The sequence below is a fragment of the Meleagris gallopavo genome, chromosome 2 (genome assembly GCF_000146605.3).
Source record: "Meleagris gallopavo isolate NT-WF06-2002-E0010 breed Aviagen turkey brand Nicholas breeding stock chromosome 2, Turkey_5.1, whole genome shotgun sequence".
Taxonomy (NCBI): Eukaryota; Metazoa; Chordata; class Aves; order Galliformes; family Phasianidae; genus Meleagris; species Meleagris gallopavo.
Window position 1 is genome coordinate 78809088 of NC_015012.2, and position 17344 is coordinate 78826431.

General features: G+C 41.2%; 1 protein-coding gene across 4 annotated transcripts in view; it reads left to right on the forward strand.

The window, feature by feature from the left end:
- LOC109366218 (maestro heat-like repeat-containing protein family member 2B) overlaps positions 1-17344 on the forward strand; it is a 26939-nt gene that overhangs the window by 574 nt on the left and 9021 nt on the right. The window contains exons 2-11 of one of the 4 annotated variants that reach the window (XM_019613142.2): positions 54-179; positions 337-1652; positions 1935-2004; positions 2120-2233; positions 2321-2394; positions 2724-2843; positions 2991-3098; positions 3294-3453; positions 3581-3621; positions 3800-6477. In XM_019613142.2, the coding sequence (XP_019468687.1) occupies positions 1134-1652; positions 1935-2004; positions 2120-2233; positions 2321-2394; positions 2724-2843; positions 2991-3098; positions 3294-3453; positions 3581-3621; positions 3800-3931 (1338 nt within the window). In that variant the 5' untranslated portion in view covers positions 54-179; positions 337-1133 and the 3' untranslated portion in view covers positions 3932-6477. Of the gene's footprint in view, positions 1-53; positions 180-336; positions 1653-1934; positions 2005-2119; positions 2395-2723; positions 2844-2990; positions 3099-3293; positions 3454-3580; positions 3622-3799; positions 6478-17344 lie in introns of those variants that run through there. The other 3 variants (XM_031552559.1, XR_004158974.1, XM_031552558.1) reach the window with 3 other exon arrangements.

Genomic DNA, 17344 nt, shown 5'->3' on the forward strand with positions numbered 1-17344 from the left:
CGGCCCTGGCTCCAAGCAACACCAGCGGCAGCTGCTCTGCTCTTTCCTCCCAGGTCTCTTTGCCTGTGTGGGCTGCGTGCCCAGATGGACACGTCGCAGGGAGAGAGGCAGGGTCTCTCTCAAGTCCTGTCCCTGTGTGTGCCGCGACTTTGCTGCTGCAGCGCCTGCAAGACCAGGAGGTGAGCTGGGGACATGCAACCATCAATCCTTGCCCTGGCCCAGTGCCATGGTCCGTTGGGTGCCAGGCCCGGCAGCGCATCCACATAGCGATGGGTGGCAGCGGGCGGCTCCCCGGGAACAAGGGCAAAGCCATCATGATTGGTCCCTGTCCCCAAGGTGTCGGAGCGCAGGTGTACTGTGAGCTGGAGAGCGTCCTGTGTGAAGATGACAGCCGCCTGCCATACAGAGTGGTGAACCGGCTGCTGGCAGAGGTGTCCCAGGACCTGATGGTGGCCCAGGTAAGGGGTCACTCCCAAAGGCAAAGGGAGCAGCCTGCCTATGCTGGTATTCTGCTGGCGGACGGTGGTGGCATTGTCCTTCCAAGGGAAGGCCTCAAGCAGTCTCCTGTGGACGTGACAGACAACGTTTGGATGGCTGCCAGCAATGTCCTGGTGGCTCTGGCACTTCAGCTTGGTAATGGCCAGCTCCAGGGCCACCTGAAGGCTGCGAGGGAGATGATCAAGGAGTTCGTGCTCATCACCATGAGCAAACTGTTCAGTACCTATGGTAGAGCCCCCTCAGCCTCCTGACATCTGCGACAACTGGGGAAAGGGGTCTTTCCCCTCTGCACAAGATCTATGTTGAGCTGGGCTGCAGCCCCTCTTCCCAAGGCAAGGAGGAAAAGGTGAGCACTGCTGCATTCCCAGCCCGGGATGGCAGCAGGGACATCCATGTCAGCAGCTCTGTCTGTGCCCAGCAGGCTGAGAGCAGAGGGGTGATGGGAAAGAATGGGCTGGCTCTGCAAAGGGTCCCAAACTGGCTCTATGCTCGGAGCTGGATCTCCCTGCCAGGAAGCAGCCGCATGTAATAGCATGTAACAGCCGCATGTAACAGCAGGGAGAGCTGGGGATGAGGGTGTGGGGAAAACCTCCCTGCCCTCCAGAGAGAGCCCATCTCCTGCTGGGTATGGGGACATGGGAAAGGGGAAAAGAAAAGAGAAATCCCTCTCTGTAGGAAGGGCAAGCCTTCAGTCTTCGATGCTAGGCCTCTGCCATCTCTCTCCAGGACAAACAGGCTGTCCTCAGGGCTGTGACTTCCATGATGGCTGTCCTTCTGCAAGAGGAGCTGCACCGAGAACACGTCTGGGAGCAGTTCCTCTGGCTCGTGCACCCATGTCAGGAGATCCAAGACACCTGCAGAGTGGTCAAGCTGAGATGTTGCACAGGGCTCAGTGTAGACGTGGTCTACAGCACTCTCTTGGTGCTGCTGGGAGCGGGGGACAAACGAGAACGCCTGTGTGGAAGCTTCTCCCAGCAGACAAACCATTGGGAAACAGTTTTTCTGCTCCCAAATGGCTAGATGTGACTTCAGCCCTTCCTTCCTCTCCTGGTCTCTTGCAGAGCCTCACTATCTTCCTGGAGGTCTTAGAGGGAGTTCAGTCTGTCATCCCCAAGGACAAGTTTCTGGCCATCACCAGTGCCGTGTTCTACCAGGTAAGGGGAGCCTATTCTTGCGCCCACAGCAGTTTCCCTCTTGGCTAAGTCTCAGGAGGACTGCAAGTCTCTGAGCCTCTGACAGCTGCTCAGCTTTATCTCCTGCATGCCCAAGGCTGCTGCGGAGCTGTGTGTTTGCCCCCAGGGATGCTGTGGGGCAGGCTGGGTTCTGTCTGCATGTCCTCTTCCCAAGAGTGCCAAGGAAGACGAAAGCGGGCAGCACAGTTTCTTTTTTGGCCTCAGTGCTGTCGTGATTTTCTCAAATGGACCTTGTTCCCACAGCTTTATGATGACACCAAGCAGCACAGCGAGGCTGATAGCACAGAGCTGACCCACTGCATCCTGCTGCAGGGTAAGGAGAGGAGTTGTGGAGGTGCTTGGCGGTGCCCTGGCCAAAACCTCTCTCGCAGACCTCAGGAAGGGGCACGAGTTGCCTGCTAACACAGTGCGGGATTTCCTCCCTGCAGCCCGAATCTGCCCAGAGGAAACGATCCTGTTTCTTCAGTCGCAGCTGGAGGATGAGTGTGAGGCTGGACGCGTGGCAGCCCTGGGTCTGCTTGGCACTCTGGCTTGCTCTGATGGTCAGTACCATGGGTTGGGTCTTTTCCAGGAGTCCCTTTTGGCATCTGGGTGGTGCCTCCACACATGCTTCTGTGCTTCTCTTGCAGAGCCCTTGATGACAGAGAAACTGCCCTTGGTTGCGGAGGCTGTGCAGCGTCTGTGCAGCGACCTCAGGCCCTGGGTGAGCTGGTTTGGGAATGGAAAGCGCTGTTGGGGTGGTGATGCTGCTGCCACCACGGGCAGGCCTCGGATGACCAGGGAGGTGCTGGGGCATTAACCACATGGTCTCGATGGCTTCTGTGGGGAGAGCAGGAGGAGTGGAGTGCGCAGGTCCCTGTGCTGCGCATGGAAAGCACACAGCCTGGTGCTAAAGCCTGACCCTAATCTCAGGAGCCAAGGCTTCTCCTCTGCTCTTGTTTCTGCTCCTGCCAGAAGGGCTGTCCCGATGGTCAGGTGGCTTCCCTTTGCCTTCTGACCAGGAAAATCACACCCACAATTGACCCCTGGCAGGTGCGGATGGCCATTTTGTATTTCATCAAGGATCTCCTCAGTGCTGACACCCCGAGCTGCTCAGCCTGGGACATGGTGGGGCACATCTTCAGAGAGTTCAGCCGCACCACAGGAAGAAGGGTAAGGACAGTGGGCAGCATCTTCTTTTGGGAGACCTGTGCTATGCAGAGGCTGGCACAGAAGCACCGGTGGGGCCACATCTGAGCCTCCTGAGAGGCTGCTGAGAACTGAGAGTAACATTGTTTCTTCAACAACACTGTTGTTCAGGCAGCTGGAGACCTTCCTGCCCAGGAAGCTCAGGAAGAGAGAGCTCTCCAACAGTTGTGCATGGACATCCTGGGGTCACTGAATGTCTCTGTGGGAGGGATGTCCAAAGTAAGTGACACTCTGCCCTGCTGCTGTTCCTTGCCTTTGCACCACATGTTCTTTGTCCCATTCCAGCACCCCAGGTCTCTCCTCCAATGTGCTCACAAGACACAGCACAAAAGACTCAAGGAAATTCACAGAGTCCCATTCGTCTCTGAGTGGAGGCAGGAATGCTGACATGCTGAACTGCCTTGTTTCCTACAGCTCCTGTGGCCACGGCTGCTGCTCTTTGTGCTGTCAGCCCAGTACACAGGCATGCTGATCCTGGTCTCCTGCTGTGTCCAAGCACTGGCTGAGAGAGAGGGCCTGACAACACAGGAGATTGAAGAGTTGGATCCCCATTTCCTCAGCTCCATGTTTCAAGGTAGGAGCAGAAACTCCCCCAGTGAGCTCTGCTGACCTGTGTTAGCACCCAGAAGGGACAGTGGAGGTGCATGTGGGAGGGCATGGCGTGCCTCGGAGTCTTACTCAGTACTTCTTTCTCCCCGCAGGCCCACAGCTGGCTCCTCAGACACTGCTGGTGCGCCTGTTGGTGAGTAGGTGCTCCAGAGGCCGGTGCCACGAGCCCTGAGGAAGAAGCAGCATGGCCATGGTCAAAGCTGTTGGCTGCTCCTTGCCCATCAAGGCAGAGCCAAGCTGTTTCCCCCCTGGGGGAAGCCACCGCTGCTCTTGCTGCAGAAGTGACCCTGCTTCTCCTTGCTCTCGCTCAGGTGGTGGCAGGGAGCCCTGTTGCAGGCAGCGAACTCCAAGCCGCTGCCTTACTGCTCATGCAAAAGCTCCACAGCAGGATCCACAGAGCTGTGGGGGCCATGTGGGAGCAGGGACACCTCCCTCTAGACTAGGTTGCTCAAAGCCCCATTCAGCCTTCCAGGGAGGGGGCATCCACAACCTGGGCAACCTGTTCCAGTGTCTTACCAGTAAAAAATTTCGTGTTGATATCAAGTCTAAATCTACCCCCTTTCAGTTTAAAACCATTTCCCCTTGTCCTCTTGCTGCATGCTGTTAGAAAAAGTCCCTCCCCTGCTTTCCTATCAGCATGGTAATATTAACATTCCTATGGGAATATTAATGCATAATGACTGGGAAATTCACATCTATATTGGCCTGCCCTGTCTACAGCATCCCATACTTACTCCCCACCTTGTTCTTCAGACAAGGCATTTGCACTTGAAGGAGAGGATTTAGAAGCCTGGTACAGGCCTATGCCTGTAGTAAGTCAGGGTCTGTAAATGGCTGTTAAGAGCCACTTTAGATGGGCTTCTGGAGCCAGCTAAATTTTCTTAAATTCACTACACAAAGTTGAAAAATGAAAAGCTGAAAAATTCTGATCACTTTCTATGTTACTCGCACCATGCTGGTAGGGTTTCAACAGGAAAAAAAAACAGAGTTCCTTCATGGCCTAGCAAAATCGTAGTGAGTATGCATTCGAGGGAATGAAGGATTGAACTTTCCTAGGCGGAGAAAAGCCTGTAAGTGCCTGAGCCCTCATTTTGGACATACTATACTAACTATTGCTGTTTTATAGGAAAACAAACAAACAAAACCATAACAAAACAACAACAAAACAGTTTTTAGTCATTTAAAAAATAATGGTAAGTGCTATAGTGAGTGGTTCTGTCTCTCTGATGGGGCAAAAGTGCCCCATCATATTGTAGCCCTGCTTACATGTCCAAAGCTTCAGAAAGACTGGAATACCAGACAAACTCTCCATCATCACCTACAGTCCCAAGTGAAAAATCCATGCCATGTTTTCTGCACTCTCTCTGTCCCACTGACAAAGGGATAGACCTTGCTCCCTCATTTTCCCAGCTCCTTCTACCCCTTGCCAGTGTCTTGAAATGAATAGGAACTATCCCCAGGCCCTGGGGGGGGAGGTGAGGGGAATGTGCAAGTGCAGTCCTCCTTCCCTTCATCTTTGCACTTCTCAGAACAATCTCATTCCAGAAAGGGATTCTGGTGTGAAGAAGTCAGACGCGGCTGTAGGATCAGTATGGCTACAACAGCTCAGCTGGAAACTGCTCTTAATCCAAAGGTCATCACAGCCTTCAGGACTGAGGAGCTTATTATCACCCGTCCTCAATTTGAGTAAGTATATCAGGGCTAAAACAGAGGAGGAATTATTAGAGTTTTGGGACTGGGAGCAAAAGAAGATAGGAAAGGATTTGTCCCATGATTACTTATTTGTAGAGAACGGGAATGCAGACTGCAAGTGTGGGATCCTACTCAGAAGGGGAATGAAAATAAGCCAGGCTGACATGTCTAACTTGCAAACCCAGACAGGCTCCAGCACTTCCCGTGACTTCTCATCCTGTTGCTCTTTCTGACTCTTGGAGGTGCATGTAGTCCATAGTTACTATGCTGAATCAATCATACTTTATTGAGAGTGCTTTATTTCCCAAATTGATATATTCAGAGAATTTGAGAGGCACAGTCAGGCATCAGAGAAGAGGGTAGAGATGGTAGCAGGAAAAGCCGTTCTCAGCACCATTTGCGGTCGAATGTTGCTCGAGTTTGATTGTTTCTCTGGATTAGTTTCTGAAAAAGGCAGGTGATATGTGTACATGATTATGAAACCATTCTATTTACATTACAAAAGTTTCAGAGAAGTATGGAAATGGTATTAATGAACCCTACCAACCCTTTGAACATCCTAATGAAGGGATAACAGGATTTCAGCATTTCACTTTTTTCTTTGGCAAATTTTAGGGATGATGCAAGCTGTTTGAATAAATATTTCTGGTGTGAAAGTAGCAGGCATAACTCACAGGTTTCTAGGCCATTTTTGGATAAACATGTATTTATCTTAAAAATAGCAAAATAAAAACATTTAGAAGTAGCGGAGAACTAATAAGATTAGGAAAGTATCAAAAAGGACCCATGATTTTCTAGTTTGGGAATTTCTAAGTAATATTCAACAATTCGGCTCCAAAGTATGTGCACTCATATATATGCCATCTCATCAAATAATTTTATCTATAAAAAGTGACATGGCATGGATTGTATGCCTCACACCATGCTGACTGCTTAATTGCCCGCATCCATTGTTACATTGCTTCCTTGTCAGCATACTAAGTAATTGAAAAATTGTTGTGTGATGGAAGATCAATACGGCTCTAGCATGAAGCAAATATTATACAGTACTGAAAGCAAGGAAATAGCCACATTAGCAACTGTGATTATCTCCTGAAGACAAACAGGCACTGGTTGGTGTTTCCCTGGTTCATTTCTTCGTTAGCAATGGCAATCAAAGAGTTTTCAATTGTTCAAATTTCTAAAGTGCTATTTTGTCTAGCAGGACTACTCTGGGGAGATAAGTGAAGTTGTTGAAGTTTTGACTTGAAGGCTGTCTATTGTCTGTTTTTAATTAAAAGAGCTAATGGTCTTTATTGATTCCTTAAATGTGCAATACTAGATAAACCTTTTGTACTTATCCTTGGTTATTTATGTCTGACCACTTTAGGCTTTCACTAAATTCTTTCACAGAGAATTTTTGGGATGGAGTAGATCAGCAGAAATATAATAAACTGTTTAGCTCCTGTGAATATTCTAAATATATGCTGAAATTTGCAGAGCAGTATGATTAAGGATTTTAGTATTTTTACCTACAGATCCATATAGGGCACTGCTGTCTGGCCAACATTCTTCTTTGAAGTCACACTGCCTAGAAAAGTGTAAATTGAAAAATCTTTTAAGTTAATTTTGTATTGTTTTGTCCCATGGGTTTACAAATTTGTCTCAGATTTACAGTAAGTTTGAAAGGACATTTAGTAGGGATGCTTGTTTTGTTTTTTTTTTGTTTTGTTTTGTTTTGTTTTGCCAGATATTTATATCATTTTATAACTTAGAAACATCATAAACTTTTGTAATATGTTCATGTAGTGGGTAACAGCTACAATTCTTGGTGAGTTACAGCTGAACAGTTAAAGGGATTCTGTCCCTCTGGAAACAAAATGCAGATGCTGGCAGGGAATATATGATCACATGTGAATTAATTGCTAAGAACGCCACTTCTACATTAAATGTAAACTGTCTTAATTGTAAGATACTTTAAAAAATAACCTTAGAGCAGATGTATCTAGGGAAAAAGTAAAAACAATCCTTACCAGAAATAACTATATTAGCACTTTTCAATCTGCTACGTTTCTGAGGACATTAATTATATTAATTTAATATCTAGTATTTTTGTTTGTTTACTTTAGTTTCCCTTTGAGAAGAATCATATTACTGCTTGTGTTACACAAGGGCTTTCTGATAGTTTTCACAGAGATAAATAAAATAATCTGTTTTGGCAAATAAAACAGTATATGAGAAGAGAATCAATATGTGATTATTAAAAACGATCAACAGAAAGAAGTCAGATACATAACTCAATTACATCTTTATACAGACAATATAATGATTCTGTTAGTCATTAAATGGTATCAGCTTTTCCTTAATCCAATGTGAAAGACTACTTTTCACTTAAATTTAGGATTTTCATTGCTACAAAGAAAATCCATTTTTCTGTTACGTCAAAATAAACCATCCATCTTTCCAATAGCTAACGTAAATTAGGGACAATGTAGTTAGAAAGATCACTGGAAAGATTACTTCTGGCACATTTTAAAGATGGTATTCCTGAGGACACACTAAAAATAAAATCAGTAAAGTCATCATAGATAAACTTGGTATATATCTGTTCTATGACCACCCTCATCTAGTTCAGATTAAAATAGTAGAGTAAGAGCAAAAATTTGTCTTGTCCACCTTGATCTGGTACAGATATCACATATGATGCTGCAGTAATCTGGGCATAACACATTTTTTGTGCCATCTCTTATCATAGAATCATAGAATCATAGAACGTCCTGTGTTGAAAAAGACTTCAGAGATCATCTAGTTTCAATCCCCCTACTATGTGCAGGGTCTCCAACCACTAGACCAGGCTGCCCAGAACCACATCCAGCCTGGCTTTGAATGCCTCCAGGCATGGGGCATCCACACACCCTCTCAACAAGAGAAGTCCAAGAAAACAAAATGACTGTGAGCAACTTGTAGGCAACATATAAGGTCTTGAAGGTATTATTCATTCAAAGTAATTTCAGAACTGTAGTATTTTCTCTTTATCTGTCAGGTTACAGGTTATCATGCTTCTACCTTTTACAGAGTGAGCAACAAGACAAACTTATGAAGTACAAGGAAGGAGAAAGTCTATTTTACTTCCACATTTTCATTGTAATTGTAGTGATATTAATTTCAGTTGTAGAGCCAGAGCCAGGTATTCTATCTGCAGCTGAAGAAGGCCTTGGGTGGGACAGTAAGTGAATGCCTGTGACACAACTCCTTTTTTCTGCTGCAACCAGGATTAACATTTGGAGCAGTATTTTGTGAAGCTGGCAATATTTATATGGGGCCATGGCTGTAGTGCTGAAAGAAGGAGAAAGTACAGTGCAAAGCATGGGAAAAAGATAAAATGTAGACCTGAATGAGGTATGCTTCCACCCTGATGATGTGGTGGATAGCCAGCATAAAACAGCACATTTTGGTTTCTTGGGAGATCTTTATCTTGTATTCCTGTTCCTACTAGGATACTTTGATCAGTGAATCACAAGGCATACCTCATGCAGTGAGGCGTATTTTTGTTTTTTACTTCTCTGACTCTTCATGTTTCACATGGAAATACACTTGTCATCTGATCATGTGGGTGAAATTGTGTTCTTTTTCCTTTGGGAAGCTGTGCAGAGGGCTGAAGAACTGCCAAAAGATAAACTCCACATGTAATTTTCCTTCGTCCAGTTAAGGTAGCCAGCCAGTGGTTTGTTTTACATTTTTATAATCATAATTTTGTGATATATTCTAGAGATAAGTTTTCCCATAACATACAGGATGTGTGTGCATGGGAATCTGAATTAAATCTAAGAAGTAAAATAATAATAATAAAAAGAACGTCTGTTATCAGTAGTCTTATGTCTGTTACAGACGTATTTGTATTTCCTTGAGTTTGGTACAAGGTTCAGTAATTAAGAAGAGGTTAGAAGCTGCAAGACTATTGCACATTTTAGCATTTCTGTAAAGGCAGTAACAATTCATTGTGGTTTTCAGTGCTGCAAACTGATGCCCTAAACCAGGTGCATAGGAGTGTGTCCTTTCTCTTCCACCAAGGTGTAACAAAAAGTTTCTATGTCAAATCTGTACTGAGCAGTTAATTGATGGAAAGAGGCATGAGAATGCACAAATAATGATACGACAGAATTGTATGAGGTGACTTAAATCTTGTTTTATACCTAGTTTTGATGAGTGAAATACTAATTTCATACTTCAAAGTCCTTGAAGAAATTTACAAAACTAGCTGAAATGTGTTTGATTTTCCACTAAACCTAATCAAGGACATCATCTTCCAAATATAAAGAGACTGTATTGATTAAAGTATAAATCTTGCAGTGCATTAAAAAATTAAAATTTAATTTTGATCAGGTTGATGACCTGTTGTCATATTTTGAATGGAAACATTGATCAGTAATGTGTTATTTTTTTCACTTATGATATTCATAACTCAGTATGCATGTATTGATTTTCCTCATCCCCTTGTTTCTAAATCCCTGAGACTACAAAGTACTGGTGTTGGTCATAACTTGTTGCATGTTGATATATCCTGTCGGGCAGTCTGGTAGAGTGCTGTAGGAGACAAAAAGTATGTACTCATCCTATCTAAATGTTATAGGAGTGATGAGCAGTATCACTTTTCCTATCCACTAAAATTTGTTTCAGATTTGTTTTTATTCACTGAGTACAGATTTTCTGGATAAACAGGAGCCAGACCTCTTTCCCTAAACATCTTTTACATTTTATATGGTTTTATCTGAGCTTTTCTTATCTCAGTTTCAGCTGTCCGAAGCTTGATCATTCAGTGTTCCTTATTCAGTGCTGAAGGTAAATACATGTTGTAGGAAGAGTTCTTGGTAAGTTAGATGATAGTAAATGGAAATTTTCAATGAAGGTCTAAAGGGATTTTTTAATACTGAATGACTGGGAAAGAATACAGTAAGACTTCTTTTGCAGAATAAGTAATTATTTGGTGAGTATTTACTGAAATATTATTTATTCACTTTCTCTGAAAGCGGGAGTTACAAAACATTGAAATATTAATTTTATTTCCTAGACTGCATCTGCGTGGAAAAAAGACAAGCACACTTAAGGTGTCGTAATAATAATGAATACGAATGTAATTTACAAGGTATAAGTCACTATGATATAACAATCACTTTGAGTAAGTAACTCTATTAAACATGGGAATCCTTTTGATGAACTTAACTCAGGCATAATGTAACTTTGAGCACTGCCATCAGTGGCTAGCTGATGATTTTTAATTAAAAAAATCCTGGCAATTGACGTTAGATTTTAGTCATAACATTAAAAACAATTTTTCTTGCATCTTTGAAGAAGTGCTCTTAACCAAAACAACTCCACTCTTTCTTTATAATACTCAACGATTACCTTCCTTATTGTTAACACAATATTTCACTTTTGCTGGTTGCTTGTACGGCATGTGTACATATGAAATGCCATACTAAATAACATCCAGCAAGTCACACCATTCAGACAGAAATGACAGCCACAGAGCAGATTGTGTGAGACAAGAAAGGAAGAACTTCTGCTAAGAGCTCTGAGCCTTTTTTTAGCATGCAGCTTATCAGAGACTGATGCAGTGTTTTAGGTGTCTGGAACACTAGGAAGAAGCAGTAGAAGTGTCCCAGTACCTGACAAGGCTTTTCTTTCATTGTGTTTATTCAAGACTAGTTCCAGGAAAGTTCATTATAGTCTGCTGAGAAGTACATCACTGTTTTCTCTCCTACAAAGAACTTCATTCCCCAAAAAAGCCCCAAAACTTCATAAAGTACTTCATTAATTAGGTACTCAGGAACATTCAGAGAGGTTTACTGAGTTTTCCCACATGAAGTATCCTGTGTGTGCATCAATCCATAAATATAATTCAGGTAATATTTGGCTAAGCTTCAAAAGCCTATCAGTAATCCCTATCATTTGAGATTTTCAAGCTTCGTGCAACATGTTCTTTATGATCATTTCTATTTTTATATCTATCTACTCTTCCAACAGATGTCATGAAAAGGTAGTTTCAAAACATGTAACATTAATATATTGACTACACAAACAGAAAAGCAGTTAGGTGAAGTACTCCAGATATTAAACAAGCAAACAAACAAGATCATTATTAACATAATAAAAATTGAAAGATTCAGTTTAGATGAGAACTCATTCCACTGTGTTCTTCTGTGACATTTTCATTATCACTTGAGCACTATTTTCCCCTCACCTTCCATTATTTACCACAATGGTGTCACTAGAGATGGTATTCACAGGGAGTCTTGCAGACTTTCACAGCAAAAGCTTCTTCTAGATAGTAACATTGCAAAGGTAAAAGGCCTCTTGATCTTCATAAGCACAGATAACTATTTCCTTGTTGTAGCAGAGCAACATGCAAAAGTACTACTCCCAGGAGTTACTTTCCTTTCACTTAATCTTAATTTCCAGCGTTCATTAGTGGTGATGGGAAAGGTCATGAGATTTGTAGCCAAAATATTTCCCTCAACAAATCTGAACCTTCTTCAACTTCAAGAATGCAACTCGTGGACACCAAATAGACATCGGTGTAGATATTGTTATCTCACTTCAGAAAACAAACTTCCATGGAGTCCAGCATTCCCACTCACAAGACTCTTTCATGTATTTCTTTTTAGATACCAGGTCAAGATAGTTTCTTCTACAAAAAATGTTTATGGCTTAGAAGCCAGTGGCAGAGATAAGGCATTTACAGAAAGTAAGTAGTTGTGATGAAAATAAATGAACTACAATAAGATGTATAAAAAGATTATCTAAATTCTTTTTATCTTCCTTGAAAGTGATATGTGAGAAGTAAATCATGTTACGAAACTTCTGTTCAAGTTTATGGGCCTGTGCCAGATGGTCTGGCAAAATGGTATTGAGAAACCTCAGTAAGTCTATTTAATGGCATCAGATTTATTTCTTAGAGCCAGATCGAGAACCACTACATTTAGGATGTGAAGTGGTTCCCCTCTGTACTGGGATAGAATATAATCCTATATCTGACCATGTTTTAAGGCAGTTGTAACATGCTTAAGAGTAAGACAATGAGATGTGATATAATGATGGGGGCCCCCTATATGCTCCTCTAATTTCTACTGTTCTTTAAAACAGCAAAGCTGAAAATCCAAAATCAGATACCTACAGATGGTATAAATTTGCACTTTTCTATACATCTTTGGGAGGGCAGAAAAGGGAAAATAACATAAATATAAAATAATTACTAGTAATATTATATATAATAATTATTATAAATAATAATAATTAACATTATAGCTAAATTCAACTTTCAAAATATAGCAACTATTAAACACAAAAACAGCAGAGAACAGTTTTGTCAACTTAATAGTATTCTGAAAGACTCTTCTGCCTGTCTATGGGAGAGGAACTAAAGATACCTGGAGCTTTGACTCGTATTTAAAAAACACTGCTGTACTTTTTTGAAAGGATGTAGCAAGAATAGCTCCAATTTTGATCCCATGTACAGCAAAACACTGGTGGGAAAGCTTGTTCAAATATAATGGAAGGGATTTTGAGAACGAGATTGTGTAAAAGTACCTGAAGGGGGTCTACAGGAAAGCTGGGGAAGGACTGTTAAGGGCATATAGCAACAGGACAAGGGGAAATGGTTTTAGACATGAAGAGAGTAGATTTAGACTAGATAGTAGGAAGAAATTCCTTATTGTGAGGATGGTGAGACACTGGAACATGTTATCCAGAGAGGCTGTGGATGCCCCCTCCATGGAGGCACTCAAGGCTAGGCTGGATGGGGCTTTGAGCAACCTGGTCTAGAGGGAGGTTTCCCTGCCTATAGCAGGGGGATTGGAACTACATGATCTTAGAGGTTTCTTCCAACTCAAACTATTGTAGGAAAATAAATGTGACCCTGGAAAAAGCAGAGCTAGTGAGTGACTGGATATCAACAGGGTCCAAAAATGACACTAAAAACATCAACAAGTTTCTAACCTGGTTCTAAGGAATGCTGTGAGTTCTCTTCACTGAAACCACAGCAAGTTAGGATATGCAATACTGTGTAGTTATTCCCCTTGCACTGAAAAAGATGATTTAGTTATTTTGTTTTTGCTCTTTTTTTTTGCTGTTGCCATCCTTCTCTGAATGCAGCAAAATAAAACACTGAAATTTCTCTTTCCTTTAAGAGGCATTTCTGCAGTATACAATAAATGAGAAGTAAAGGAGATTGAAATAAGTAGAACTGTAAACAAATATAACAAGCCTAGCTAAAGTAGTACAAATAACCTACAGAGCTTAATATATTTACAAAATAATAATAATAATAATAATAATAATAAATTTAAACAAATGACCACCAACAACAAAAGACCGCCATCACCACAAAAAAAAAACAAACCAAAACCAAAAACAACAACAACAACAAAAAAAACATAATGAAGCCCCAAACCAGCCAACCAACAACAACAAAACAATTTTGGGTGATCAACTCTGATCTCTTTCTACAACATAGGCAATTTTATGATGAAATGACTTGCCTTTTGTCTAAGGAATCTCTTTGCCAATTGTGTGCTAAGGCTAAATTCTTCCTGGAGAAAGGAAGTTGTCCATATTGCACTTTTTTCAGGAGTGATCCTTTCTGTGTCTAGGGCACGGGAGCCCACAGAATGTTTAAAGAATGCACTATATACAAAAGATGGTACCAGAAAATCCAGTTTGCTGTATTTGCTGCTTGTCAAAAAAATATCTTGATATTACTATGAAGCTAGCTGGATGAGGCAAAATAAACATCAGTTATGCATTAGATTGGAAATAAAAAGGTGCTCTTAAATATACATTCTCAGACAGTTGGACTAGAAGATCTTATAGGTCGTTTCCAACCTTGTGATTCTATGATTCTATGAAATGGTTGGAGGGTACCAGCTCCCAGGCTGCCTTCACAACTAAAAGGACAGAAATAAGTAAAAGGTGAGAATGAGTATGCAAAGCCACTATGCCTCAGACCTCCTATTAAGTCTAACAGCACACAGTCTATATTATATCTTGCATAAAAATTTGCTTAGTATAATTGTGATTCATAGGCATAAGCCAGACTTCTTCACTCTTCAGCTATAACTGAAAGTGCATGCATTGCTTTAGTCCAAACAGAAGGCAAAATATAACTTGAATATCTTACCTCTGCCAATCTCCTTTGGATTTTTTCAGTCCCTGTCCAAAAAGTAGATCACCTACTTTTACTCCCAGTTTCTTCAAAATTCTCCAGATAAAGTCAGAGCTCAGTAGCTGAATGTCAAATAGACTTAAATTTTTTCCACTCTTCACCTAACAGGCTTCTTTTAAAAAAACAAATTTAGAGTTGTGCTGGATTTAAGCAGAAGGAATCAAGAAGCTGAAGACATAAAACACAATTCCTTTCTAAAAAATCAAGCACACATCTTTTGGCTTGCTGTGGGAAATACTGTATGAAGTTGCATGGTGTGGGCTCTGCTGTAGGTCACATGAAATGGTCATGATGGTCCCTTTAATTTCCAAAGAAGATGCATATGTTTTCATTGTAGCAAGGCCTTTGCACAGAACTCTAGCAGTTTAGAGTGCCTTTTAAGTGTTCATAAATAACATTTACACTTACTTAAAAGGCATTTTATCCTGTCACAGCTGTGTTAAAGATCCGTCATTTATGTTAAAACCAGCTCCTTAAATATTCCAGTTCTAGGTTCATATATTTGAGTTCCAGAAAGGGCAGATAATATCCTCCAGTTCAACATCCTTCACAATGCAGCCCACATAATTTAGTTGAAATAATTCTGCCACATTTGTTGGGCTATATCTTTTATACTTCAAAGACAAATCTCAACTTGAGAATTATTTAGATCCAGCAAGTTCATCATGCCTCTCACAGAGCAGTTGCAACAACTATGTGCCTTTATTTAAAAACCTGAACCTTAATTTCAAGATGAATTTATCCAGCAAACACTCACAACCAGAGCATTCATTATAACATCAGCTGCAAGATGAAAGAGCTCTTTACCACCATACACCTCCCTGTGCACATAACTATTGACTCCCTTCATAAATATTTCTTTGGTAAGCTAAATAGATAGTGCTGCTTCAAGGTCCTGCTGCAGTACAAGTTTCAGAGGTCCTGAATAACTGCTTGAAACACAGTCAATATTTCAGTATCTGTTTATAATGTGAGAAACTCCAAAATAGCTGCATATAATAATGTGGAAATAAAATCTTCAAAATATTAACTCCTATTTCCCCCCACCTAATTCTCCCAACTGTTGTGTTCCAGCACCCTGTTATCATCAGCATCTAACCAAAATCCAAGCTTTAGTGGACAAAAATGTGAGAAACAAACACAAAACAAACAAAAGCATTATTCTTTGTTCAAAGTAGCCTGCTATTTATTATAGTAGCTATGCCAAGAACGGGAGAGATCATCCTGCAGGGCGTATTTTAAACTCTTCATTCCACTTTCAAAAGACTGAACTTTAAGGATCAGGTTAAATATATACTCATTATTTATTTATTTATTTTAATTTGTATGTTGGGCAATTCTTATATTCATATAAGTACAAAAAGTCAACCTACTTTTACCATATTGAGCACAGACAAAATGCTTGGTAAGAAGGTGTGCTGTGTGCTTCAGTGCCCTTGGCAGGTGATTGGTTTTGACACCTTAGATCACATTCCAGCACAGGAATGCTGGAAAAATTTTTCTGCCTTGCAATGCTGGGAGCATTAGAAGTATCTCTGAACAATGTATTTTCACTGACACTCAGTGAAATACACAGGGTGGCATCAGATAGGGCGATTGAGACAGCGAAAGTGAAAGAAACAGTGAAGCAAGTACAATTTCATAAATCCCTCGATGTGGCAGCAAAATTCTGCTGGCACAGCTAGTTTTTGTTGTTGCTGCTTTTTAAATACATTTATTCTTTGTTTCTGTATCCTGCGCTTATCTGTAAGAACAATACCACTATCACTTATCTCCAATCTAGGCTGGAGAGATCAGCTTCTGAAAGACTACAGAAAGAAAGAATCTAATGAATTACATTCCACAAAGGCAAACTGAAATATTGTAGAATAAATCTACATGTTTTTACTGGAGTGATGGTGACAAATCAGGCAGCAAATATCCACAATTATGAAATGTTTTTGGGAAACACTGATTTCACATTGTTCATCACCATCTGTCAGAGCTGCAATGAATGTCATCAGAAGCAGCTGCTGCCTTACCCATTTCAGCCTCAGAGTGTATTAGAAGTCTAGAGAAAGGGTAGATGTGGCATTGAAGTTAGTGGGCATGCTGAGGATCGGCTGATGGCTAGATGATCTTAGTGGTCTCTTCCAACTTTAATGATTCTATGATTTAGACTATCTACATCATTCATTATAGTTCATTATAGTCTAGATATTAATAGCACTAAAAGTGGAGAAATTAACTTCTATGATAGCTACTTACGTTTTCAAATCATACCATAGAAAAAGTTAGTGCACAAGGGCTGTCTACTGCAAGCTATAGCACCAATGAAAGTCTATGATAAAATACAAAGGAATAGAGAAAAAAAAAAAAAGGAACATTTTCAAATGAAAATATATGCCCATATTTGCTGATACACCCTAATAGTTTGAAAAATAGTGAGTGGTGCTATCAACTTGCTTAATCTTCCTTACTTCCTTTTTAAGCTATGAAGCATCGATCAGGTACTGCTATACCTCTTCTACCTCTTTATCCTCATTTTCATTGTCCAGCATTTGAAGGAGTGCTTTGTATTCTTTCAGGAATGTTTTTACAGACAAGAAGGATTGAATTTTATAGTTCTAATAGAAGAAATGGAAGATGATTTTTGACTTCTATTTGAGATAAGTAAGAGTGAAAAAAGAGTCAGTTTTCAGACAGTGCTGCTAAAGGGTGTTGCAGTTTCAACTTTCCATCTAAGATAGACTCCATCTCCACGTAATATTTCTGAACAGAGCAAGCTGGTATATTGTCACAGACTGATTTAATTCATATTATGAAGCAACATTACAATACTCTTCACTTCCTTCAGGCACACTTTGGTTTATGGTCTGAGACTTAAACTGTCCCTTCTGTTGTAGCACACCCATGTAAAAATACTGCCTTTGATACCTTTATGACAATCACAGCAAAGTCACACACACACACACACACACAAAAA